At 35.6% G+C, this 24,594-nt stretch overlaps 1 protein-coding gene across 2 annotated transcripts in view; it reads left to right on the top strand.

The window, feature by feature from the left end:
• Nucleotides 1-13,420, top strand: part of LOC148943561 (uncharacterized) — a 67,691-nt gene extending 54,271 nt beyond the window's left edge. The window contains exons 5-7 of one of the 2 annotated variants that reach the window (XR_016142929.1): nt 8,929-9,136; nt 11,681-13,164; nt 13,283-13,420. Coding sequence is in view for 1 of the 2 variants with exons in the window: in XM_089101060.1 (XP_088957186.1) it covers nt 8,929-9,136; nt 11,681-12,067 (595 nt within the window). In the remaining variant the exon portion in view is untranslated. Of the gene's footprint in view, nt 1-8,928; nt 9,137-11,680 lie in introns of both variants that reach the window. The other variant, XM_089101060.1, reaches the window with a different exon arrangement.
• The last annotated feature ends 11,174 nt before the right edge of the window (nt 13,421-24,594 follow it).

The following is a 24,594-nucleotide window of genomic DNA, read 5'->3' as shown; positions in this document are numbered from 1 at the left end:
GATTCATTTACCGATCTGTTGAAGAGGAGAGAAGGAGAACTAAATATTATTTCGGGCCCGATATGACATCTTTGGGGGGTACGGAATGAGGATCTAGATTCTTGTCTTACGCCCATCTACACAAGGGGATGTCAGATCCTGTTGAAACTTGTGGGAAGTAAGACTGAGACTTAATAGACCGTCTTTTTGTTGTCTGTTTCTCATTTGACCAGAGGCGGTATTAGGGAGGGGAAAGAGGAGGCACCTGCCTCGGGCACAAAAATTTTATGGGCGCAGAATTTGAAATAAATAATCAAACGGTTACAATCATTTTGTATAGTTTTAAATTTCATTTTTATGAAAATAAAGCAGAGCAACAGTTGGCAGTAGGCTAAGTATAAGCAAGTTAAATCCGAAATTTTCACTTTTCCCCTGTCTTCATTAACATTCCTTGAAAATAAAGTAAGTAGCCATGCAAGTAAAATATTATGATGATTTAGATCCCATTCAATTGTTCCAAGAACTCCAAGATATAGAAGAAAAAAAATTCAACACCGACGCATTTCCTTTAAGAAATAGATGTGTTAAAATCAATTGTGCACTGCGAAGATAAAGGGTTCTTCGCAAACGCAAGAGTTGCCTATCAAAATTTATTAGTGATTGCAGTGTCGGTGACCAGTAATGAACGGCCGCTTAGTAAACTTAGATTAATAATAACGCACCTCAGATCGACTATGGGCCAGGAGTGACTAATAGCGTTAATGTGCATAGAACACGAAGAATTAGAACCAGTCTATTTCGACGAGATAACTAATAATTTTTCTGAGGATAAAGTAAGAAAAGCTAGATTGAAACAAATGAAAATTTTTGTAGATAAATGAAAATTTCGTTAAAATTTAGCCTGCAAGTTTTTGGGACACATGGGGGTGGGCGCTAATCAAGATTTTGTGCCAGGCGCAAGAGAGACAAGAACCGTCACTGCATTTGACATTTATAGGGGGAGGAGGATAAGGCTTTCAATGTCTGTTTTAGGTCTAGTTACTAGGCGGGCTGGTCGGATTCAACCGATCATGATCAAGAGCTAGATTCAATATTTCGCATGTCCGTGCTCGATCCTAGCTCTGTGAACAACGACTATATTCTTTTCTTTCGCATTCACCAGAATTATTTATCGGATTTCAGTTAAACGTGGCAGAAGGGGGAGGGTTAGCAGCAAGAGTTTGGTTGGCGTTTTAGGGGCTGGATTCGTAAGCTCTGAAAATTTAATGCTAGAAGTAAGTGCCATATGAGCTGCCATATGACTATATTCTTTTCTTTCGCATTCACCAGAATTATTTATCGGATTTTAGTTAAACGTGGCAGAAGGGGGAGGGTTAGCAGCAAGAGTTTGGTTGGCCTTTTAGGGGCTGGATTCGTAAGCTCTGAAAATTTAATGCTAGAAGTAAGTGCCATATGAGCTGTGAGATGTTAGTTCTCTTTTGCTTCAGGCTTGTCTTCATATCCATAAACCGACCCTTATATATAACAGATCGTATAACGATCTTTGGTTGCAGAAAATTGATAAGGGTTGTCCAACAGACAAATAAATCAGAAGCTCTGTCGATACAGGGATTCTCCATGGAATGTAGTCCATGGAGATACATAATTGTGACACATGGATCACGGTTTTTACAACACGTCAAGCGGTCTTAATACCAGTTTTTCTGATGTTGTCGCTTCAGGTAAAAAGTGCCATAATAACCCTAACGGCTAGTTCGCTTTTTTTATTTTTTTTTTTTTTTTTTTTTTTTTTTTTTTTTTGAAGTGGGGTAAAGAAATTGCGAATAAGATGGATTATATAAAAAAATTAGAATTCATTGACAAAAATCGTTTAAGCATCGATATTCCTTAAGCATACCTTGGATCCGTCCCGACACGTGTAAAGGCTCAGTGTTTCCATCAGAGGTGGAAAATAGCTTGGTGCTCTATAAATGTTTAATTGCTAAATTCCAAGATTTAAATCCATTTAATGTAGTTTTCTAGGTGATAAGAGGACTCAAATATCCCTATGTATAGGAGTTGAAGGGTTTCCGACTCTTAACTCCAGTAAACCAAAACCTTGGTTGTACATTCATCAAAACCAGGGTATTAAACAGAAATTTGTAACCATGGTTATTCTTTTCTATTGAAGTCAATGTTTGTGCAAGGTCCGGTTGCAAGTCGTTAAGTGTTTTTCCTTCACTTTTTACAACCTCAGTGAAAAGTTGGAATGTAGAATGTGAAAACTGTTTTGTCTGCAGAATCAAGTGTCCCGAAAGCTCTTCCTGGGTGTTTAATTTGACTCCAGACACTTCTCTATTGTTTCGGGTTTGTAATTCCTATATCAAATTCAGTTTTTATTTATCTTCATCCAGATAGTTGAGTTCTCTTATATATAGGCCTATATTTTAAAAAAAAATCAACGGTACAGTAACAAAATAAACATATTCTAAACATTCCATTAGGTTTTTAGTGGATGTTTCATATTGACCCGAAAACGAAATTACCGATAATTTGGTTATACTTTACCAGTTGGGTTCCTAATCTTGGATTTAAATATGCTATCCATAAACATGGAACTGGCTGAATCACTGGGAAAGGTTTTTACAACGGGGTACTCATTGTTTGCCTTTGTGTATGCTGGGATGCATAGAGGCAAGATTGGAGGCACAGAATACGGCAGGATTTGAGGTAAAAATCTGTCGTTTTGGTGTATTAATGTAAATTATGAGACGGAGACAGGTGCAGTGTGCAGGCCTGATCTAAAACCTCTGCATCTGGTTTATATTTACTTTATTACAAGTAAGTAATTATAAAAAAAACAAAACGCAACACATTGAGGACAAAACTTACCTAAGTATTTAAAAAAAAAACGGAAAAGCGTCTAAAACAAAATTGGAACACAAACAAAAGTAATTTTTATCTAAACAAGATTATAAAATTGCAAAGCTTGCTATAACTCAAGGTGGTAATTATTATTATATAAAAAACTAGTATCATTCTAAAACTTTGTTCAAACTAAAAATCGCAGTATTAGAATCTAATTTTACAGCTAATGTTGTATCCGGATTTGAACCCCCCACCCCCCGAAACTTTTGTCTGAATCATAAAAAAGTAACTACAATGCACATAAAAAAAAAATTTGCGTTTTTATAGTCTTTGTAGCCCCCCAAACAAAAATCATGGGCCCTTGCCTACAGCTGAGGACTTGCAGCTATAATACGCTAAAACAACGAAGAAATGAGCGTAGGTTTTCTGCAAGTGAATAAAACGAAAAGATAAAGCAGATGTTTCGGCTAAGATCTCCGCCAAGCCGTCTTCAATGAAGAAAAAAGGGGAGGGGGGAATAATCTTTGGACATTACGAAAACAGAAAAACAAAGCAATTCAACCAAGAGCGAAGAAAAATAAATCAGAAACAAAGAACCAAAAGAGGATTTTTATAGGTATATAGAAAAGCACTGAAAAGAAATTACAAAACAAACAAATATACTATCTCATCCGTAATACAACGTCCAAGATTCGGGGGCGTTTTGGGGCTTATTTTATTGGGGGGGGGGCGTTCTTTTTAAATTTTACCGAATTGCTACCTGATTTAGCCTATACCGAATTTTCTGCAGAAGTCAAGAATTTTGCGAAATTTCGGCCGACTTTGCAAAATTTCTGCCTAAATATTTGCTTTCGGCAAAATTGTTACCGAATACCAAAAAGTTGGAGGGGGTGCAAGTATTGACTTACCTGTACATTCTATTGAAATCTATTGTTAAATAAAATATTCGTTCAGGCTTCAGTTTTTTTTTTTTTTTTTTTTTTTTTTTTTTTTTTTTTTTTGTATACTAACTGTGACTCCTGTCTATCGGATTGTGAAGCCCAGGCTGTGGAACAATCATTTAAGGTCTTTGCATTAGGTTCTATTATGTTTTCTTTTCAACCTCAGTTATCAATTTAGTCGCTGAAAAGGCCCAGATGAAAAATTTAATCCTACTTTCTTTTAGAAAAAAATTGTTCTCCTGAAAACTTCTTGTTCACTGGCTTTGTTTCTCCCTATCTGCCTCTCTCTTTCTATATATATATATATATATATATATATATATATATATATATATATATATATATATATATATATATGCATCTGTTTTCGTATGTTCAGAACCGCTTTTTATCAGAAATAGATTAGTTTTCAGAACATATGTAAATGAAAGTTTAAAGACAGCTTAGAACGTGCTTATCAAAATGGTGAGTTGTTGGAGTTCATCCAGCCGAAATCTAGCCTTTTGGTTACATTGTTACGTTATATACACGAATAATAATTAGAATAATAAACAAATTGTTTTGTTATCTATGTGATACTTCTTTGTTATTTTTTTTTGTGCATTTGGACATGCATTAAGACCTTTTTTATTTCTATTTTATCCTTTCTGGGATTTAGTAGTAGGTTTAGTCCATTTAGGACAGTAATCTCTTAATTATTAATGCTAACGGGTATTTTACTTACAGCAGGGTGAAAGCGACCAGAAAATTGTGCTAAGAGTGCGACAGTTAGGAAGAGTGGGGGAAATCAGGGTGGCTGGCCCCCAAACCCTCATTGTACTTCCTGGCTGAAGGGCCAACAAACGAAAATCAGCATCGTCGATAAAAACTGTGAAGTCTAGTGCCATATTTTCATTTTATTCTGCAACGCTCAAAGAGATTTTTTTTTTCTCCTTTTAAGTTTTAGGTAATTTTTTTCACACAAAAGCAATTTGTAATTTGGCTCATTTAAATCACAAAATCTTATGTTAGAATTCTGATAAATATTTGGGTAAGGTAACACTTATTAGATCGTTTGGAGTACAGTTTATATCAAGGCCGTATCTAGGGGGGGGGGGGTTACCGGGTTTGAACCCCCCCCCCCCGAAATTTTTGACCGACTCGAAAATAAGTCGAAAATTAGTAAAACCTAGGTAAAAATCAGTAAAATTAGTCGAAAACTGAGTCAAAAATTAGTAAATCCCCCCCCCCCAAAAAAAAAGTAAAAAATTAGTAAAACCCCCCTGAACAAAAATCCTGGATATGGCCCTGGTTAATATAATTATCCAGTAAGTTTAACGCAGATGATTTCTGGCTCTTCATTCTCGGTGCGAACAAAAAGCTCCTCCCACTTATTTCTGCACTTATTGTCCACTTATTGGTGACCCGGCCAAGTGGTTTTGTCAGTACTTGTTCCGTAGGTGATTATTCTTTGTCTACCCGTGAAAAGATCTAATGCCGCTTATGTTTATACCGGTTTATACATTCTCTGGAGCACTCGCACCTCGGTCCGGGTTTTAAAGCTCTTTAAAAATACTTCTCATTCAAGATCAAGGCCTCTTGTGTTTGAGTAGGCTTTCCTAAAGAATCAGGAAAGAAGTCAAACTTCATCGTAGAGCGAGCGTTGAGGAAGATGCAGCCCCCCCCCCTCATATACAGAGTAATTTCCGTTCGTTCTAAGTTTTAATGCTGCTCCATTACATTCATTTGAAAGAACTTTTTTTAGTTTGTGATTGTTTTTCAAATAATGCCACGAAATCCCCCCCCCCACGTGCAAAATTTTTCCTGGAAAATTCTTGGAGAAACCTTCCTCCTCACGGAAAATTGCCACCGTAGAAAATCCCACTCCCCGCAGGAAATTACCCCGACAAATTTTCGTTTATTTTCCTGTAGCAAACTATATATGAACAGTATGGGCCAATTGTGTAACTTTCAGCCCTTTTCCCAGGGACTGTGGAGTGTCGTGTCAAAGCACAGTCATTGGACTTTTCGACTATGCTGATATAAATGGTTATCTTAAAATTTTGATCTGATGTCTTTGGGGAAAAAATAAAGACGCCTCCATGATCTTTCTTTTGCCCAAAAATACAAAACTCCTCTCATTTTTGCAGACAGGAGCTTGAAACCTTTACAGTATGGTTCTCTGATATACTGAATCACTGAATCTGATGTTGTGATTTTCGTTAAGATTACCTGTATGTTTTTTGTTTTGTTTTTATGGCTGGCTTGCGACAATCTCTGGCTGGTATTTTGATAGAAGGTAGTTCAATGCTCTGATTAATCAATAAACTAATAAGCACTACAAAAGTAAACCGTCCTAGGCAAAATTCAGTACCCAATTAGCTGTGCTTCAATGTACCAACACTGGACGCCTAATTTTTCAAAAACTATACGCATCATGACTATCTTAATCTATTGATAGGATTCGAGTTTTTTTTTTTTTTTTTTTTTTTTTTTTTTTTTTTTTTTTCTATGGACTGTTTCTGAATTACCTTCAATTGTTTCGAGGAACGATTGATTTGAATGATTGATTTTGTTTTCAAGTGCTATTGACGGTCATTGATCATTTGAAATATCAACACGGAAAAAAAAGAAATTCAAACTGTGATTAAGTATGAGGAGAAAACAAAAGAAAGAAAAATGGGTGTGAATTTTTATGCTGATAAAGGAGCCTTTTTTTTTTTTTTTTTTTTTTTTTTTTTTTTTTTTTTCGCGTAGAAATCGAAAAAAGAAACAAATTAATTAGAAAGCTAGGTTTTTAATGTCAACCGTATTAAACTTAAATATGAATCACGCAAAATTTTAGCTTCTAATTTTTGGTTTCAGGGTTGCATATATTCAGAAGAAATGTATTCGATGTTGGTGTTGTTGTTGTTTTTTTTTTTTTTTTTTTTTTTTTTTTTTTTTTTTTTAATGATGAAATCTGATAGAAATCGTTTTTTGTAACCATATATTTGATGTCTGATTGATAGAAATTTTCAAAGACCCTGGTATTTATGCAGCTCAGTACGAAAATCAATACAAAAGTTAGAAATTTTCCATTTCATGATAGATACAGGTAGCCTACATTGTTTAATTGGTGTAAAAATAGGATCAAAGAATTTGTAATCAGCTAGGCTCCATTTTTCCTATTTTAAAAAGAGGAACGGTAAACAGTAACCTTTTTACAGGCTGAGAAACCATCTTTTGACTGCATCATAACATGCGATTATAGTTAGCAAGATGGTAAATAAGATGTCAAGAAATGGAAAAAAACATCCGCTAGAATTGACCAAATATAGGAAACAAATTTTACTATATGTATTATTATGAGTGCATTTTTTAAGGTTACTCGTTTTTTCTATATATTTTTTTTCTTTTTTATTGTAGCAGTTTAGTTTTTCGTACTACTTCAGTTCGACAAGAAGTGCAATCAATTCAGAAGTACTTCGGTTGCTTACTGTCACTCCTTTCATTTCCTGTCATTAATTGGCAAGCTCATGGTCGCTCTCTTACAAAAGTATGTAATCAATATAGTTGCTGTGCCAGAACTACCAATGCCCTTATATTTCACCGGCCTCCTCGTCAAAGGTCGTGTCAATACGAGCGTGATTTGTTTCATAATTTTGAAATATCCAGCCAAAACTATTTATATATTGTCGCATTTTGGCACATGTCACTGTTCCTTGAATTGCCTATTTGAACAGGTTGCTGATGAGAAGCCAGGACCGGGACTTCTTTTTCTTGTTCCCTTTATGCATTCCATTTCGTAGATAACAGTTAACAGCCATGTTCTACAGATGAAGAAAGATAGATTCCTAAAACGCTTGCTTGTTGGCCATCTATCTTGGGCTAAATGAAAATCAGTGTGGGAATGGATCATAAAGGATTTATTATTAATATTGTTATTATGGGGGTGGGCTTACTAAGATGAATCAGAGCTCAGGCCACAAAGGTCCATAGCCTCCATGCCCAAAATGAAATATGATTACTGGTGGGGGGACTGATATTTAGTTTCCCATCCTTACCGTGTATTTTGTCTACTGTCAGACATTACCTACCCTAACTATGTCCACGAGCATAATATTCAACATTTTTGCAGTATTTTTGTGAAATGCTTCCAACCGACATCTAATCCCGGCCTAACATTCTCCTATTAGATGCCTTCTAAGAAGGGATATAACGAAGATTCGAACTATGAGTGAGCAAAGAGTGAAAGTTTAAATATATTGGGGTGGAGGAGGAGCGGGCGCCGCTGTTGGCCTCAGTTGGCTTGCTGCTGCAGTAGGCCACATTCATGAGGACTTTAGACTGGACAAACGACGGTCTTACGAGGCTCCCACACACTGCCTCGGTCGTCCGGACCTCAAGACTTAGTATAGTGAAAAGGCTTTCGGGGCTGAGAACTCGGCGCTAGACGAGAGGCGTGTACTACTGGTGCTGGTCATGGAATACTCGGACGCCGATTATGTATAAACTCTTTTCGACTCTCATGAGCTGAGTCCGGGGGGTTTTTATACAGTAGTAGTTGCATAAAAAGTCCTGCACTCCTGATGCCGGTTGTTCACCCACCGTCACATCACTGTCAGACATTTTCTCTAAGAGACCTCCCAGTATCCTCTCTTAAAATCTAATAGAAGGAAGAAGAAATAGTCAAAACTAGAAGTCTCCGATGCATAAAAACTAATATAGTCTATTGTGTATGCCAGCAAGACATTAAAAGCTAAGGCTACACATGACCTTTGCAAGCGCAATCCAGATAAGAAGCGTTCACAATAGGTAAGAATTCATCCAGAGGATTTAGTGAGTCCATCCCCAATCACACTCAAAATGTATTCTGAATTTGCGCGTATTGCCAGTGAAAATTCGAGTTTAGTTTGTTATTGATGTAGGATCGTTCCTGTATGCTTCTCTTTCGCTTCTCTCTCACTCTCTCTCTCTCTCTCTCTCTCTCTCTCTCTCTCTCTCTCTCTCTCTTTTTTTTTCTTCTCTCATATCGACTGATCGAATTTTTTCTCGTCTTTCTTTTTTTAGGAAAAGGCCATAGAACACATTCAGTTTTAATTGAACCTTTGACATTTACCTTGTTTTTTTGGCATCCTTGCCATTAACTTCTTTCTCCTTGGAACTCACCTGTCCTGAAATTTCACATTTTTTTTTCTAGGGCATATAAAGCTTATAAATGTTATTGCGGGAAGGCGTACAAGACAGCCCAAGGCTTGAAAAACCATTCTCTAGCGCACCACGGCTGTCTCCCAGCAAACGTATCGTCAAGTGCAAATCTGTTAAATCAACTGAGGGTAACTAGAAAAGTTACTCTATCACCCTCAACAATGGCTGGCCTTCAGCTTGTTGGACTCAAAGCATTACAGGTTTCTTATTTTTTGTTTTTGTTTATTCGATTTTGTTTTACCTCATCATAGCCTTCTCCGCTTTGGCTATCTTAACTGAACATTCAAAAGTTTTTAAGTTTTTGTTTAATAAGCCACCTAAACCGCTCTTCGTGGTTAATATACCGATGGAACCGCATCACATATATACAAAAAATTAATCGGACGTATTCCAATGGAATTACCAATTAATTTCCATAAAAGAACTGGGGGAAAATAGTACAAAGAAAGAAAAACAAAAAGTATTTGGTATCTTACAAGCTGACTCGGAATCTCATTAGATTTTCTTGACTAAACAGTCGACAATCTAAAAAATCAGGAAGGTAAAAATAATGTCAAAAGTTGAAAAATGGCAATAGCCGTATTTGTCTGATGGCAATAGCTGTATTTGAATGGTAATAGCTGTATTTGTGGCAATAGCAATAGCTGTATATGTCTAATTCTATGAAAAAAAAATCTTTGAAGGAAATTTCTTGTCCTTTATTTGTTTTTTAAGGTATCACTGCTTCCCTTGCTACGTGTAGCTACATGTCTCTGGTATCCATACCCTCCGTCAAGAGCCCTTTATCTATAACCTCATTTGATAGGTTATACCTTTTAATTGTTTAAGTTAAGGGGCTTGCTTTTCTTCTTATTTTTTAGGGGACCACTGTTATTTTTATTTGTAGGATGAAGAGAAGAAATCTCATACTCATAAGCTATACAATATTTAAGTTCTTCTAATAACGTTCGGAAATTACCAGGACTCATTATTTAAATAACTAAAAGAGGCTTCAATCCGTCTGGCGCAAGATTTACTACGGTTTCTGAGATCAATTACTTTGGAAGAATGACAAGCACTATTGGGAGGGCTACCAGCAAATTTTCGGTGTTATCAGCTTACCATATAAACTGGGCGAGGGGGGGTTCTATCTCCCCCCTCTCGCTTCTCCTTTAATGCAGTATCGTTCCATGTTTCCTATAAGGTTGTATCCCTGTTCCACTTCATTATGGACTGGAAGAAAAAATATAGTGTTCTAACTGTTTCCTTGAATAATCAATAGCCGGTACTTGTGCACTATCTGGTACCCGCCGCTATAACTGTATCAAGGAAACCAGACACGAAACCCGCCAAACGGGTATTTCCAATAGAGAAATGGAATGCAAAGCGTGGTTTTCATTGCGTTTACAATATTTAAACGTGTTGTTTTTTGGGGTTTAGGGGGGGGAGGTACCTAGGTTAGGTTAGGCTATGTATTTAATATATGCTAGGCTTTACCCCCCCCCCCCTAATGTGCAAATATATAGCCCAAATTTGTCCCAGAAAAGTAAAATAATGTAACATGTTGTTCTTTCGAACAATCCTAAATCAAGAAGGATACATCTAGGAATTTCTCAGACTTCATCAATCAGTGCGACAGGGTTGACAACGCTCAGACACATATTATGCGAATGTTTTGGCTGAAATTTAGTTAGGTTGGTTCTATTTCCAAACTCTTGAGCTGCATTGAATGGCGCAATCCGAAAAAAAACGAGATTCAGTTATATAGATCACAAAAGGAATGTCGCAAAAAGCCCGTATTGTATTTCAAGCCCACAAAATACATGTGCATGTTGCGTGATGTTCGTTTCAAATTGTGCACCTTTTTCTAGTGGCTTCTGACGGGGATACATTTAATGAAAAAAAAATTGATTTTCCTATTTCAGTATTTATATTAATTGTTCTAATATTAACCTAAGAATAATTGTCAGAGTGTGTTCTAAGATTGGTTTTCTCATCTGAAGGCGAGAACTATAATATTAACTAAAGACCTGTTCTTTATTGGGAATTTGTATTGATATTACTGTAATTGAGAATTGTAATTTTAAATCGAGATCTGTTCTTTGTTGAGAACTTGTATTGATTTAAAAGGCCGTGCTTCAAGCGTGTGTATACTTTCGTACTTCATCGCTATTCCGTTTCTACCCTTCGCCCGTGTATTATTTTCCTTTAGTGAAGGTTTTGGAGCCTGTCGTTTTCTAGATTATTTAGGGATCATATACAGATAGCTAAAAAGGAGGGAAGATTTTGTACATACATTACATGTCTATAGACGGAACAGCTCAACCTGATTTGTTCACTAGTCTTAACAACGTAATTAGGATTTTTAAGAAGTATTACAGCACTGACTTTCATTAAGTTTTTTTTATTCTGGTAGTTTTTTTTTTTAAATAAATTTCTCAAATCTGTGATAAAGAATCAATTTCGTGTGTTCTACAAGGATAGCTGTGCATACTTCGAAAAGATATTCGTACCATAATTTGTACTCTCTCCCTCTCTGTCCCCCCTCTCTCTCTCTCTCTCTCCCTCTCCCCCCTCCCTTTCTCTCTCTCTCTCTCTCTCACTCACTCGCTCACTCACTCACTCTTTCTTTCTCTCACTCACTCACTTTTTCTTTTTTTCTCTCTCACTATTCCCCTTTATCTCCTTCTTTGGGCTTGCAGCTCTTAATCTCCATTGTCCCATCCACATAGGAAAAATTTTATTAATGCCGATTTTGCTTTCAGGCTCTAACTCCAGCTCAGTTGGCTCGCCTAGGAAGTGGAACGGCTCAACTTGTAGTTCGTCCAAGACCCAAAGCACTCACAGTACCTGCTAAAATGTTTCAAGATAGACTATTACGGAAGGCAGAGCAAACGCCAATGCTCTGCGACTTTGGTGATTCGGAATTACCAATACAATCCCAACCGACGTCTATAGATCCGACGAAAAAACTTCGTCTGGCTGTCCCATTGTCAAGTCTCTCCAACTTGAGCAGCAAAAAGCCGGTGAACAGCGGCATAGAATCAAGTAATGACTTATTCCCTGATGCACTTGAAGATTCATCATTGAACCTGCCGCCAACTCCCACGTCGCCTATTTGCGATGCTGAATACGAATCGCTTTTTAGCTGATGCGTGGACTCGTTTCCAAGGCTTGGAAAATTGGATCTCTGACCCAAATTGTCTGCACTTTGCTTACATTAAGCACAAGTTTTGAAGTTTTATTGCCTTACGAGGTATTTTTTACTGTGACCTGAGACCGACAAAAAGAATTATCGTGAGACTTTTTCCAAGCCGTCGTAGTTTTAAATGTAGCTCAGTTTTAAGTGTTGACATAGATCTCAGTAGTATCGTTTGATTTCCTTTTTTTTTTTTTTTTTTTTTTGTAACTATGTAACACCAATACTGTTCTGGTTTTCCAAAAAAAATTTTTGAGATTTGTTTGCAGAAGTGAGTTATGTTCCTTCTACATACTGAAGTGGTTTTTGGAAATTGGACTGTACAAAACATATCCGGAATTGAGTCAAGCATGTGAATTGTTTAATTTGTTATTTGTTGATGTTTGAAAGTTTTCTGATGTTTTTATTTGAATGATTGATGATGTTTATACATACTTCCATATTCTCTACATACTTTCTCTTTAAAAAGAACCTTAAAAATCATTATAAAATTTCTGATTATATGTACAGTACGCCTATACCAGTTTTTCCACTCAGATTTCTTAATCTCATGGAAGTTCTTATATCCTTAAAATTTTCATATTAATCCTAACAGTGTGAAGACATCTTAAGAGAAGTATTTACTTACACTACTGTGTGCTACTTTTCATTCATTGAACCGGACTTTGACTGTACTAAATAATTACTCTTACATCAAAAGGTGATGTATATAAAAAAAGCTTCACGGTGCATCCAATATGGATAAAAAGGCTTAAAAATTTAGGTTTCACAGAAGTAAGCAGGAGGTTTTCATCATCCCCAGCCTTGCCCCAAAAAAATGGTGGGAATTGCATTATATGCCAACATAGAATTCAAGTTAAGACCCTTTTCGTTTTACATATAACGATGAAGGTTTTCCCCCACTCTCCAGCCAAATTTGTTTGGTTGCCCTCCAGTAATTTTTCTTATTTGGGAATTTCTGACATTGAATTCAAGTTAAGACCTTTTTCTTTTTACATATAACATTGAATTCAAGTTAAGACCTTTTTCTTTTTACATATAACGATAAAGGTTTCCCCCACTCTCCAGCCAAATTTGTTTGGTTGCCCTCCAGTAATTTTTCCTATTTGGGAATTTCTGACATTGAATTCAAGTTAAGACCTTTTTCTTTTTACATATAACGATAAAGGTTTTCCCCCACTCTCCAGCCAAATTTGTTTGGTTGCCCTCCAGTAATTTTTCTTATTTGGGAATTTCTGACATTGAATTCAAGTTAAGACCTTTTTCTTTTTACATATAACATTGAATTCAAGTTAAGACCTTTTTCTTTTTACATATAACGATAAAGGTTTCCCCCACTCTCCAGCCAAATTTGTTTGGTTGCCCTCCAGTAATTTTTCCTATTTAAGAATTTCTGACAATGAATTCAAGTTAAGACCAATTTCTTTTTACATATAGCATTGAATTCAAGTTGAGACCTTTTTTTACATGTAACGATGAAGGTTTTCCCCTACTCTCCAGCCAAATTTGTTTGGTTGCCCTCCAGTAATTTTTCTTATTTGGGAATTTCTTACATTGAATTCAAGTTAAGACCTTTTTCTTTTTACATATAACGATAAAGGTTTTCCCCCACTCTCCAGCAAAATTTGTTTGGTTGCCCTCCAGTAATTTTTCTTATTTGGGAATTTCTGACATTGAATTCAAGTTAAGTTCTTTTCCTTTTTACATATAGCATTGAATTCAAGTTAAGACCTTTTTCTTTTTACATGTAACGATGAAGGTTTTCCCCCACTCTCCAGCCAAATTTGTTTGGTTGCCCTCCAGTAATTTTTCTTTTTTGGGAATTTCTGAAAAACCAGTGGAACAACCACCTTCGTTTAGTTTGTTCAATGAAGTCATGAGACAATAAAACTATGTTGAAGAGCTACAATTTAAATCATTTTCGATTCCTTCCTCTTCTGACAAATTCAATGGATAGCATTATTTGAGGGTTTTCAATTTTGAAACTCAAGTTTTAACTGCTTGAGCAAGAAATAATGATATTATCATGTCCATACAATTAGAAATATTGTGTCATCGCAAATCAAGAGATTAAGTGATTATTCCCTTTTCATATATCCTCAAATGTATTATACCCTCCCCACCTCATCAACAAAGCAAATACTTAATGCTGTTTTCGATTATATAACTAGACGGACTTTTGATGTGTTGGGTTAACAGGGTTGTGAGAAAACTAAGCTGAAAATGGGTCCATTGGGAATGTTTCCAGTTGGATTGGAGGCTTCACATAATACTTGTAAGCCTTCGATAGTTAGAGCTGTACAAATTATAATGTGATTGCTTCAGATAAGAAAACGCATAAAGCCAATTTAAGTGTTTTTTTTTTTTTTTTTTTTTTTTTTTTTTTTTTTTTTCAAGTGCCAATATCTCAAGTAATGTTAAACCCAAGATTTGGGGGACAGAATTTTCTAATTTTTACGCCACTGACCATTTAATCTAGTATTTAAGATGTAGCTCTGGGTAACTTTTCTGGATTCTCATCAAGTAAAAGCAAATGTATACCTATTCTGTCACAAACACAAATTGGTTAAATCATTCAAGGTCTAATCTGAGAGCAGATATAAACGTCGTTGTTTGATTAGTAATATATGAGCACTTTATATGTACTTATCTTACATGTTCGGAATGCATATATACAACTTGCCTCTTAAGCCACGTCTTCATTCAGAGCATGTGGTGTGGACCAAGATATGCCCAATGGTAACCAATCAAAGATTAAAAAAATCATTTTTGGTTGGTGTTTGGAAAAAAGAATAAAGACGTGGCTTTGGCATTGCACTCGAATGAGGACTACTGAAATATGCAAGTTATTTCAGGTTAAAACTGGAACATTGTGTCAGTTATGCCCTAATTAACCAAGTCATTGTTACGGTACCTTAGTTTCTTTATTACTGTTTTGAATGCTAAAATAATGGAAAATTTTGAACGGTTACATGTCTAGTCTGCAGAATAAGAACCCTTGTTAAACGTCGTTAATATGCCAAAATGATCTGAGTATTATACTAGAAGGATGATTACCTGAATTTAAGTTTTAAGTGAAGAATTGGATAGGGTATATTAGATTAGCCTAAGGTTTGACAAATAGGTAAGGTTATGCTATCTTGACTTAAATATTATCGTGTCTGAAATCGAAGTATGTACATCACACTTTCTGAGAATGTGATATTTTGCTCTCAGAGCATATTGATTCCATTTTCAAGCTGTTTTTGCATCCTAAGAGATGGGGTATGTTACCCATGATGAAAGAAAAATGGGGCTCTGTAAAAAGGGGGAGTGGGCTGTTACCTAGTAAAGAGAAAACCAAGGTTTATTGTATTTTAAATTGAGAAACGGGTTTTTAATGACATCGTCTAACGATGGATATTTCCCATGTACCCTTATCTTCAAAAAAAGTATTTAGTTCGGATTCTACTTTGAAGTAATTTGTGGTTACAAGACGAGTTTTTTGGGAATTTAGAAAAATTGAAACTCGTCTGAATTAAAGCCAAATTGAAAAATAAAGTACTTGAAGAACAAGGAAACATAATTTTTGAATTGGTAGCAAAGATTACTGAACATAATTTATTTGCTTAATACCAAAATGAAATCACGGTACTAAGCTATGCACTTAGATGTTTATAGATTTTTTTCTTATTTATTTCTATTGAAAGTTACTCTACAAGTATGAAAGTCTGAGGTAAACTTTTAAGTTTTAGCGTAAACCTAATAAACCAATGGACTGGACTCTATCACAATATATAAATATGGTACTGAAGGTTTGTCATTAAAAAGATCGGATATGTTAAATAAATATATTTATTGGTATAAAGAACAGGGAGCAGCAAAGCCATTAGCTTAAAATATGAATGACCTTTTCTTCTATTTTTAAAATAGTTCTTCTTATAATAATTGAGTATATCTTTAATTGTTTAATCAAAGAGTATGGATAACTTATAAGACTGGACAGGGGCCCAAGTGTCGACAAAAAACACCATACATATTCGTATTAGTGACCCCGAAACAAGGTGCTGACATTAGGTCCTTTTTTTCGAAAAATTTATAAGTTTTCTGCGAATTGTGGACATGGCAATTGTGATATAATCCATTTTAAAACTGACTGCGAACACTAAAATTACTGTTAATTTTCTCACCAGATGATTGATGTATTATAGTCAAAACAGTAAGTTTTTTTTTAGGTAACTGATTTTGCAACTGAGTCACTTAACTGTTAGAAATCAACTAATAAGTTTAAAACCCTTTTCTAGTTTTGAAACTCCGTCTAGTTTTCATGGTGCATGTCAAAACTCGGATCATTTTGGTATCTTCTTCATTCATCATCAATAATATTGATAGGTTTATAATGGAAGTGTTGTAATTTTGGAATATCGAATCTGTGACGTAATGCGATTGATTGCGAAGTATTGGATTTGTTTTTTTGTTTGTTTGTTGTTTTTTTTTAACTTCGTTAAATAAGCCAGCTATTCAAAGACCGAAATATCATGTTGAACGATGAATTTGTCAATTTTTTTAGTGTTGAATTTCAGGTTTTAAGTGTAGCGTGAGGTATCGAGTATCATCAGTTTTGGTTTCAAATTCTGAAATTCGAAAGAATCGATGAGAAAAACGTGAATTTCAGTAGTATTAAGCGGGAATTGACTTTTTTTTCTTTTTTTACAAAAATACAATAGAAAATGAACTTGGTTCTGAGGAAGAAATCTCAAAGGTGGTTTGGAGACTAGGCGTAATCAGAACTAGTCGAACATTGTTCGAAAGGGTCCAAAATCTTAAATTTAAATTGTAAGGGTTTTCCGGAGCAAGGGGGGATTTGGTTGTGCCAAACAATCTACGTTAAAAACTTCTGTAAGGTTATTTGCGTAACAGATCGTGTGTAACTCAAGTTTCACTAAAAACTGTTCCAGGCGACTTTCGAGTATCGCTACCAGTTTTGTACATGTAATATGATCAAGCCCTTTATTATTATTATTATTAAATTTCGCTTCGATGTTTCATCTTTGAATTGTTGGCGCCGTAGTCTTGTGTTATGTAGTTTACCAGAGCGGAAGTGCAATTTATTGTTGATATGCAAATCTGGTGACCAATAAGGTTGTCTTTTTTTTGCATGTGCCATAAAGCAATACAAATGTTCTTAAATTATTTTTAAGCTTGTTTTTATGTATAGGATTCTGCGTTGTAGATTGGAAGTCAAGCCCCTGTGTGGTTAAGGTCAAAAATTTGCATTTATGCTAGGTAGCGCTAGCCCTTTTGGACCTTACCCATCCCCTTCCGAAATTACTAGACTTGCCATTTTTAGATTTAGGCCCCGAAATAAATTAAAGTGAGTGCGCTGGGTGTATACCTCCCCCGCTCTCTCTTTCTCTCTCTCTCTCTCCTCCTCCTCTCTCTCTCTCTCTCTTCTCCTCTCTCTCTCCTCTCTATCCCTCTCGCTTGAAACCACAAAATTTTGTGATGTTATCGATTGTTTTATTGTTTACATAACTTTACAGTTTTTATGGTTTGGTAAATTTTTTTTTCTACGCCCTGAAATGATCTGCTACCGTGCCTGTGTCAAAATATTTGTAAATGCGGATACGTTATGTCAGCTTAGTTTTCCTTGAATTGTGGCAAAGTATCTTCTGAATAATTTATGTTATTTGGATCGGGCTAGAAGTCTTCTAGAGGAAAAAAATCCCCCTTGGGCGGAGGGGGGTTAGGAGAAAGGGTAAAATATGCAATAACTATGAGTTTTATTTGAATAACTTGTAATATAAAAATATAAAGCGAAAAAATAGTAAAAAAAAAAAAAACGAGGATTATGCAAGCCAGTGAAAAATGTGGACTAAAATGCAAATATTTCACTATAAAAAAATTTCAAGCCTTAAAACAAAGTACAACTAAAATTTGACGACCCTTTCCATGTAACGGTTCAATTTTTTAATTTATACCGAGCATTTTTAAAAGCTAAACGCTTTCCAGGTACATCATGATCTTTTTCCATATAAGTAAAAACGATCAGAATTAATTAGTTCATTATAAATGGGGCTTAAATAGGTATGACAACCCGTACCATTTCGTTTTATTCGATAACACCTCCATTATTGCCCCTGTTAAAGGTCTCATACAAGTTTTCAGGGACGCAGTTGAGATAAAAAAGTACCTTCATTGAAAGGTAGCTCTCAATAGAGAAAAACCTATATAAGCCCCATTTATAATGAACTAATTAATTCTGATCGTTTTTGCTTATATAAAAAGAATCACTTTTTTCAACCTAACCTAATCTGTCATGATGTTGAATCAATTTCTGAACCCCCTAGAGCTTCAAATTTAAACTAGATATGGTTGAAAAAGCTGGAAATAAATAGCTGGAATGACAATAAAAGTCAAACAAAAAGCAATTATCCATAATGTCTTGAAAAGATTTAGCTCTAATCCTAGAAGACTGATTAATGCCGAAGCTTATCGATGATTTATGATTTTTGGTGATTACTTATTAATAAAGATTTCATAGGTAATGTAAGGTTTTGTGAACTGCCACTATAACTTCAGCCCCCCAGCCTTCATAAAAGAATCGGCTGCCCCCCCCCCCCTAGAGAAGAAACTACGTACGTCCATGGGTATTGGATAGAAGCCAAAGTTTTACAGACTCAAAAATTTCTGCTAAAATATATTCTAAAAGAATATTGTGGCGGTAGCGAATATTATACTTGTAAGCAGGTTTGAATAGTGAGTTAATCGTCTTGTGAATATTAGCTTTCAAACGACAGTAAACATCTCTACAATATTCCAGTGCCCTGTTAGTACTGAAGAAATGAAACAAAAAATAGGAGACTTACCAGCGTTTCTGTTCTTTTTAAAAATCCCATGTATTCATATCCGCAATAAGCTTTTAGTATTAACATAAATTTAGATCATAGCTGTGATTCCTGAATCAGCATGAACCGCAAGTTTTCATACGAGATAGTGCTTTTTTAACGCGTTTTTAACATAATGGCTACTATGCGCCGTGTTTTTCTCTGTACTTAGATGCAACTATTGCTGCAGCCATATCCTTCAAGTTTTTTCATGCCCTGGGCATGGAAAGTTTCACTAATTTTTAAATATATTGGACAAAAGAATAAATTTTTTTTAGAGGAGTGAATAGTTTAACATTGAAGCGGTATAAATAAAAAATAATTAACCAATAAATTAAGACCGTTTCATATGAGTCTCATTTCGTCACAACGGGCTGAATTACATTTTCTAGTTATATTGTTGATTTTAGGAGGGTTGATTCGAATGGGGGATGAGTAAGTGAGGTTTGAGTTAAACGAGGGTTGAATTACACAGAACTCGAGTTGAATGGGGGTTGAATGATACGAAGGTCGAGTTGAATTAGGGTTGAGTTTCACTGAATTGAGTTGAGTGAGAGTTGAGATGCATTGATGCTCAGTTGAATGGGGGTTAAGTTGTACGAGAGTTCAGTTAAACTAGGGTTGAGTTGTACGAGGGTTGAGTTGCGAGGAGTTCAGTCAGAATGGAACCATTTTTCTCATTAATAAATTACCGTAGGTTTTTGTAGCTGCCGATAGGTGGTTCACCGGGGATATCTACTTTCAGACAATCAAATACTAGATTCAATATTTTTATTATATAGAAATTGCTTTCAAAATCTACAGTGTGGGCGCTTTGCAATCGTGTATCATTTTTAAATTTAGTATTCTGCAAGTCAAGCTATCTTTGTTGAAAATTGAAGCCATGTTTTGAGGAGTGTAATAGCTTAGAGTGAAATAACTATCCAGTGAATAAAAAAATACCCAAAATCGATGCTTAGAAATTATGGCATTTATTAATAAATTAGATAAAAATTTCAATATCAAACATAAAATAGAAAAAGCCTAAGGTTTCTGAAATTGCACTATTTGCGCTAGCTTTAAACGCTCTGGTCGTGGCGAATTTGTTCTAAAAATAACTGGTTGCTATTGATTCTACGAGCAAACATTTGCACTTGCATTGCGAACGCTATACTCAAAGACACAGTTTGTTTTTATACAGGTTACTCTATTTAGTGTGATAGTGCGAAAAAAAATTCAAGGGAGGGATGCGGTAAATCAGTCAAAATAAAATAGTCTTAAATCTACGTTTGTTGGAAAGAACGATTACTGTGCTACCTAATTATTTTAAATTCCAGGTTCCTGTCCATGACGTATAAATAACAGTTCAATAGGAAAAAATCCTTAGTGAAACCCCAAAAAATTTCTGGAGATTTCGGTCGCATATACAGTGGCCGTCATCTGCAGATAAACTCTCTGCTGATCTACTGATGACGGCCGCTGCATATGTGAGCGAAATCTCCAGAAACTTGTTGTTGTTTCACTGTCAAATAAAAGGGTTATGTTCCTATTGAACTGTTTTTTGTATAGATGGCCAAATTTAAAAAACACAATTTACTGTCAGAAAAAATTTAAACTAAAACGAACTTAGATTACCTTGAATAAAATATCAAAATTAAAACGAACAGGAATTATGAAGAATGATGAAACACATTCTGAAACTACTGCTACTATTGACAATTCACTGGAGCACCAAACCACCAGAGGCTAACACATCTACGCACGCTACTCCTCCACCCCAATTTATTTCAAACCTCACCCTTTACTCCATCCAATATTTTCCATTTTCCATGCCTTGTGACCTTTTCCCACACAATTTGGGGACGAGCAGCCTTTCTTTTGGCCCTAGATGGTTAGTCGAAAAGGATAGTCTTTGGCAATCTATCATCCGCAGAACGTGTCCTAGCCATTTCAACTTTTCTCTCATTATAGCCCTAGAAAGCGGGATTGAACTACATGTTTCGTATAGCTTGCCGTTTGAAACACGGTCATCTAGACGAAAGGATATGACACTAGACCCTTAAAGTCCAAACTAGTGGTGCTGATCAAACCGGCAGTACCCAACAATTCGTAGAAAATTTCTTTGGAAACGTCTAACAAATCCTTTTTGCCTTTCGGAGTGCCCATACTTCGGAACCATGCTTAACCACTGTCTTCTTCTTCTTCTAATTCACAGCAGGCGGGCTTTTCAGTTGATATTATTTAGCCCTTTTGCTTCACTCTGTGGGCTACAGAGCTACTGGCTTGGTTGTCTCTTATTATTAGATATTCTCAGATATCTTTCAGTAGATCTTTTGACTCAAGGAGTTCAAATATGAGAAGATAGATATCGATTTCTGTGCTCTGTGTGCAGGTATAGTTGGCTAGGCTCTTGGCTGATAGTGAGATTTTGTAGTGTTTGAAGCACTTTAACAAATTACAATGCAAAGTACGGTGTGCAGACGTCAGCATATTACATTCAAATAGGCAGTGGTCAATTGTTTCATTATTCATAATACAATACTTGCAAAGAGGGGACAGGGGAACTGAACCACTTGAATTAGGAAACTGACACGAGAATGCAAGAAAGTTTAGTCCATTTGTTCCAGAACGAATTCTATGATATATTTTAGAAAAGTACTTATTGGAAAAGGGGAAAAGAGTAGGATTTTTCTTATTAAACATAATATCTGATAGTCTCCATCGGTAAATATCTCTAATGGGGATTGGTCTCCCGCTTGGCTGGTCAATATTTTTAGCATTTTCGGCTATTTCATCAACCTGATGATTACCACTTATACCAGAGTGGCTAGGAATATACTGAAGATAAGTTCTTATGCCACTTGAAGCAAGCTTATTTATAATATTAAGACAATGATAAGTGTCAATATCCAGCTTATACTGAGGAGCTGAAGACAGCAACTCAAGGCTTGATAGAGAGTCAGAATAAACTATAATATTATTTGAATTAGCAAACAAGGGTTTATTTTCCATAAGGTATTCTAATGGCATGGCATGGCATTATGGCATGGCATGGCATGGCATGGCATGGCATGGCATCATGATTATGGCATTTAACTCTGCAGACATTATATATACATTATTATACAATTTCTCACCCATTACAATTTTTAGGTGAGGAAGGAAGGCACCGCTTGCTACCTTCTCATTCATTTTGCACCCATCAACAAAGATTTGAAAATGGTTTTTATAAGTGATTGCATTAATTTCAGCAATTTTTTTCTGGACAAAAGCGATGGGGGTTAAATCTTTAGTCCACTTTGAGAAATAAGTGTTTATTATAGGGATTGATAAATTCCATGGATCGGATGGGGGGAAAGTAGGTGAAATAGAATTTGCGGGTACAGGAAACTTCTTCTGAATATTGGCATACTCATATGCAATGCCTCTATACATGGATGGATTTCTTAACCAATTATGTAGGGTGTGTGAGCTATTTGATTCAGTTTTTGTAAGATGTTTTATCAAGAGAAAGCTACGTCTCTCCCTTATTGTTGTTAATCCACTCTCCGTAAGCAGAAACTTGGTGCTTGTGAGTTTCCTAAGACCAAATATGAGACGCATTACATCATTTAGTATTGTTTCAATTTTTTGTATCTCGGTCTTTGCACATTCAGCAAAGACGATGAGCCCAAAGTCAATACGGGTTATTATATGTGGTTTATAAAACTGAAGTAATGTTTACTCCTTACAGGCCCAGGGCGTGGAAAGACGTCTTTTTAGCATAATTGTTTTTCTATAGCATTTTTTTATTGTGTTTGAAATGTGGAGGTGGAAAATAAGTTTTTGGTCAAGTATGAGACCTAGGTAATTAATATGATTATCTTCTGGAATAGTTGTTCCATTTAGAGTTAATCTTGCATTAACATGATTTCGCTTTCGGTGAAATTGGATTACTTTTGACTTGGTAGGTGCAATGGGTGAATTTGAATGTTGAGAGAATTTTTCAAATTGGAAAAGTGACTTTTGCAGCTTTGACTGTGCAATCTCAAAGGTGTTGCCAGATGGCCATAGTACTAGATCATCAGAATATTGTAGATTCGTGTGAGGGAGTTTTATGTCCCAGAGAGAAAGGGCAAAGAGGAGGCAGCTGAGGTCTGCTCCCTGAGGAAGGCCTTTGGCTATTGTCTTTTGGGGTGAAGAGGCTGAACCTACACAATCAATGAAACTTCGCAATTCTATGAAAGATGTCGTCTTCTTCTTCTTCTTCTAATTCACCGCAGTCGTCGTCACTGTAGCTTCTAATATTCTTCTTGTTCTTCTATTTCACAGCGGACGGGCTTTTCAGTTTATACCATTGAACCCTTTTCCTTTTGCTTCACTCTGTGGGCTACAGAGCTACTGGCTTGGTTGCCTTTTATTTATTAGATATTCTCAGATATGTTTCAGTAGATCTTTCGACTCAAGGAGTTCAAATATAAGATGATAGATGTTGATTTCTATGCTCTGTGTGCAGGTATAGCTGGCTAGGCTCTTGGATGATAGTGAGATTTTGTGGTGTTTGAAGCATTTAAACAGTTTACAAAGCAAGGTATGTTGTGCAGACGTCAGCATATTACATTCAAATAGGCAGTGGTCAATTGTTTCATTATTCATATTACAATATCTGCAAAGAGGGGACAGGGGAACTGAACTACTTGAATTAGGAAACTGGTACGAGAACGCAAGAAAGTTTAGTCCATTTGTTCCAGAAGGAATTCTATGATAAATTTTAGAAAAATACTTATAGAAAAATATTCTAATCTTGATTCGCAGACTTATCTTCCTATTTTTCTAAACGTTCTAGTTATTAACTTTGGAGAAGATAACTTTAAATAACCTTTAAAGTAGGAAATATGCTTCATTTGACATGCAACATCTTAACTTTAAAGCTTGGTGGGCTTACAGTTTAAAATCCGGACTAACTTAGAGCTTAGACAGAACTTAGTTGCAAAGGACAAAGGCCGGAGATACCGAGCAGAGTAACTCCCTTCTTTCCATTAAACGGTCGGGCCCGAAATCCCAATTTTATTATAGAGGTAAAAAAATGTTAGTAACGAACCTGTGCGTAACTTGAACTTGAGAAGAGGAAGCTTGGAAATATACAAACATAAAAAAGATCCTAAACACAAATATAAAAAGGACAATCCGAAATAATTTAAATCCATGCAATTTTCACCAAGTTTAATTAATGACTTGCATTTTATTGAAGATTGAAAGTCAAATATCTAATTGTCTCTGACAGGCCCACTCAACTAAAATAATACAAGGGTCAAATTGTTTTACGCAAGTACCCGCAGGCTGAAAAAAAAACGAATATAAATCTAATTTATGTAAATCATCAGGGCCAGATTTTAAAGCTTTGAGGCTCTAGCGTTTCTGTAGTTCTGTATTCGTACCATAGGAGGAAGGGTCAATTTTCCTTAAGAAAATAATATTTGCGATGGCAATTTCTATTTTATCGCAAAATGAAATCACTTAATGATAATAATATGAGGATCAAATATTTGTACGTTAGAGGTGTTAAGTAAATTATATAAGCCAATATGGTATTGAAAATGAGTTTAATCCATCGGTAGATAGCAACACCTAAATACATGTACGCATCATACATTGT

This window comes from Artemia sp. Qi Xiang Cuo, chromosome 15 (genome assembly GCF_049724085.1).
Source record: "Artemia sp. Qi Xiang Cuo chromosome 15, ASM4972408v1, whole genome shotgun sequence".
Lineage (NCBI taxonomy): Eukaryota > Metazoa > Arthropoda > Branchiopoda > Anostraca > Artemiidae > Artemia > Artemia sp. Qi Xiang Cuo.
The sequence above is the reverse complement of the archived record's forward strand: the minus strand, read 5'-3'. Positions and strand labels throughout refer to the sequence as shown.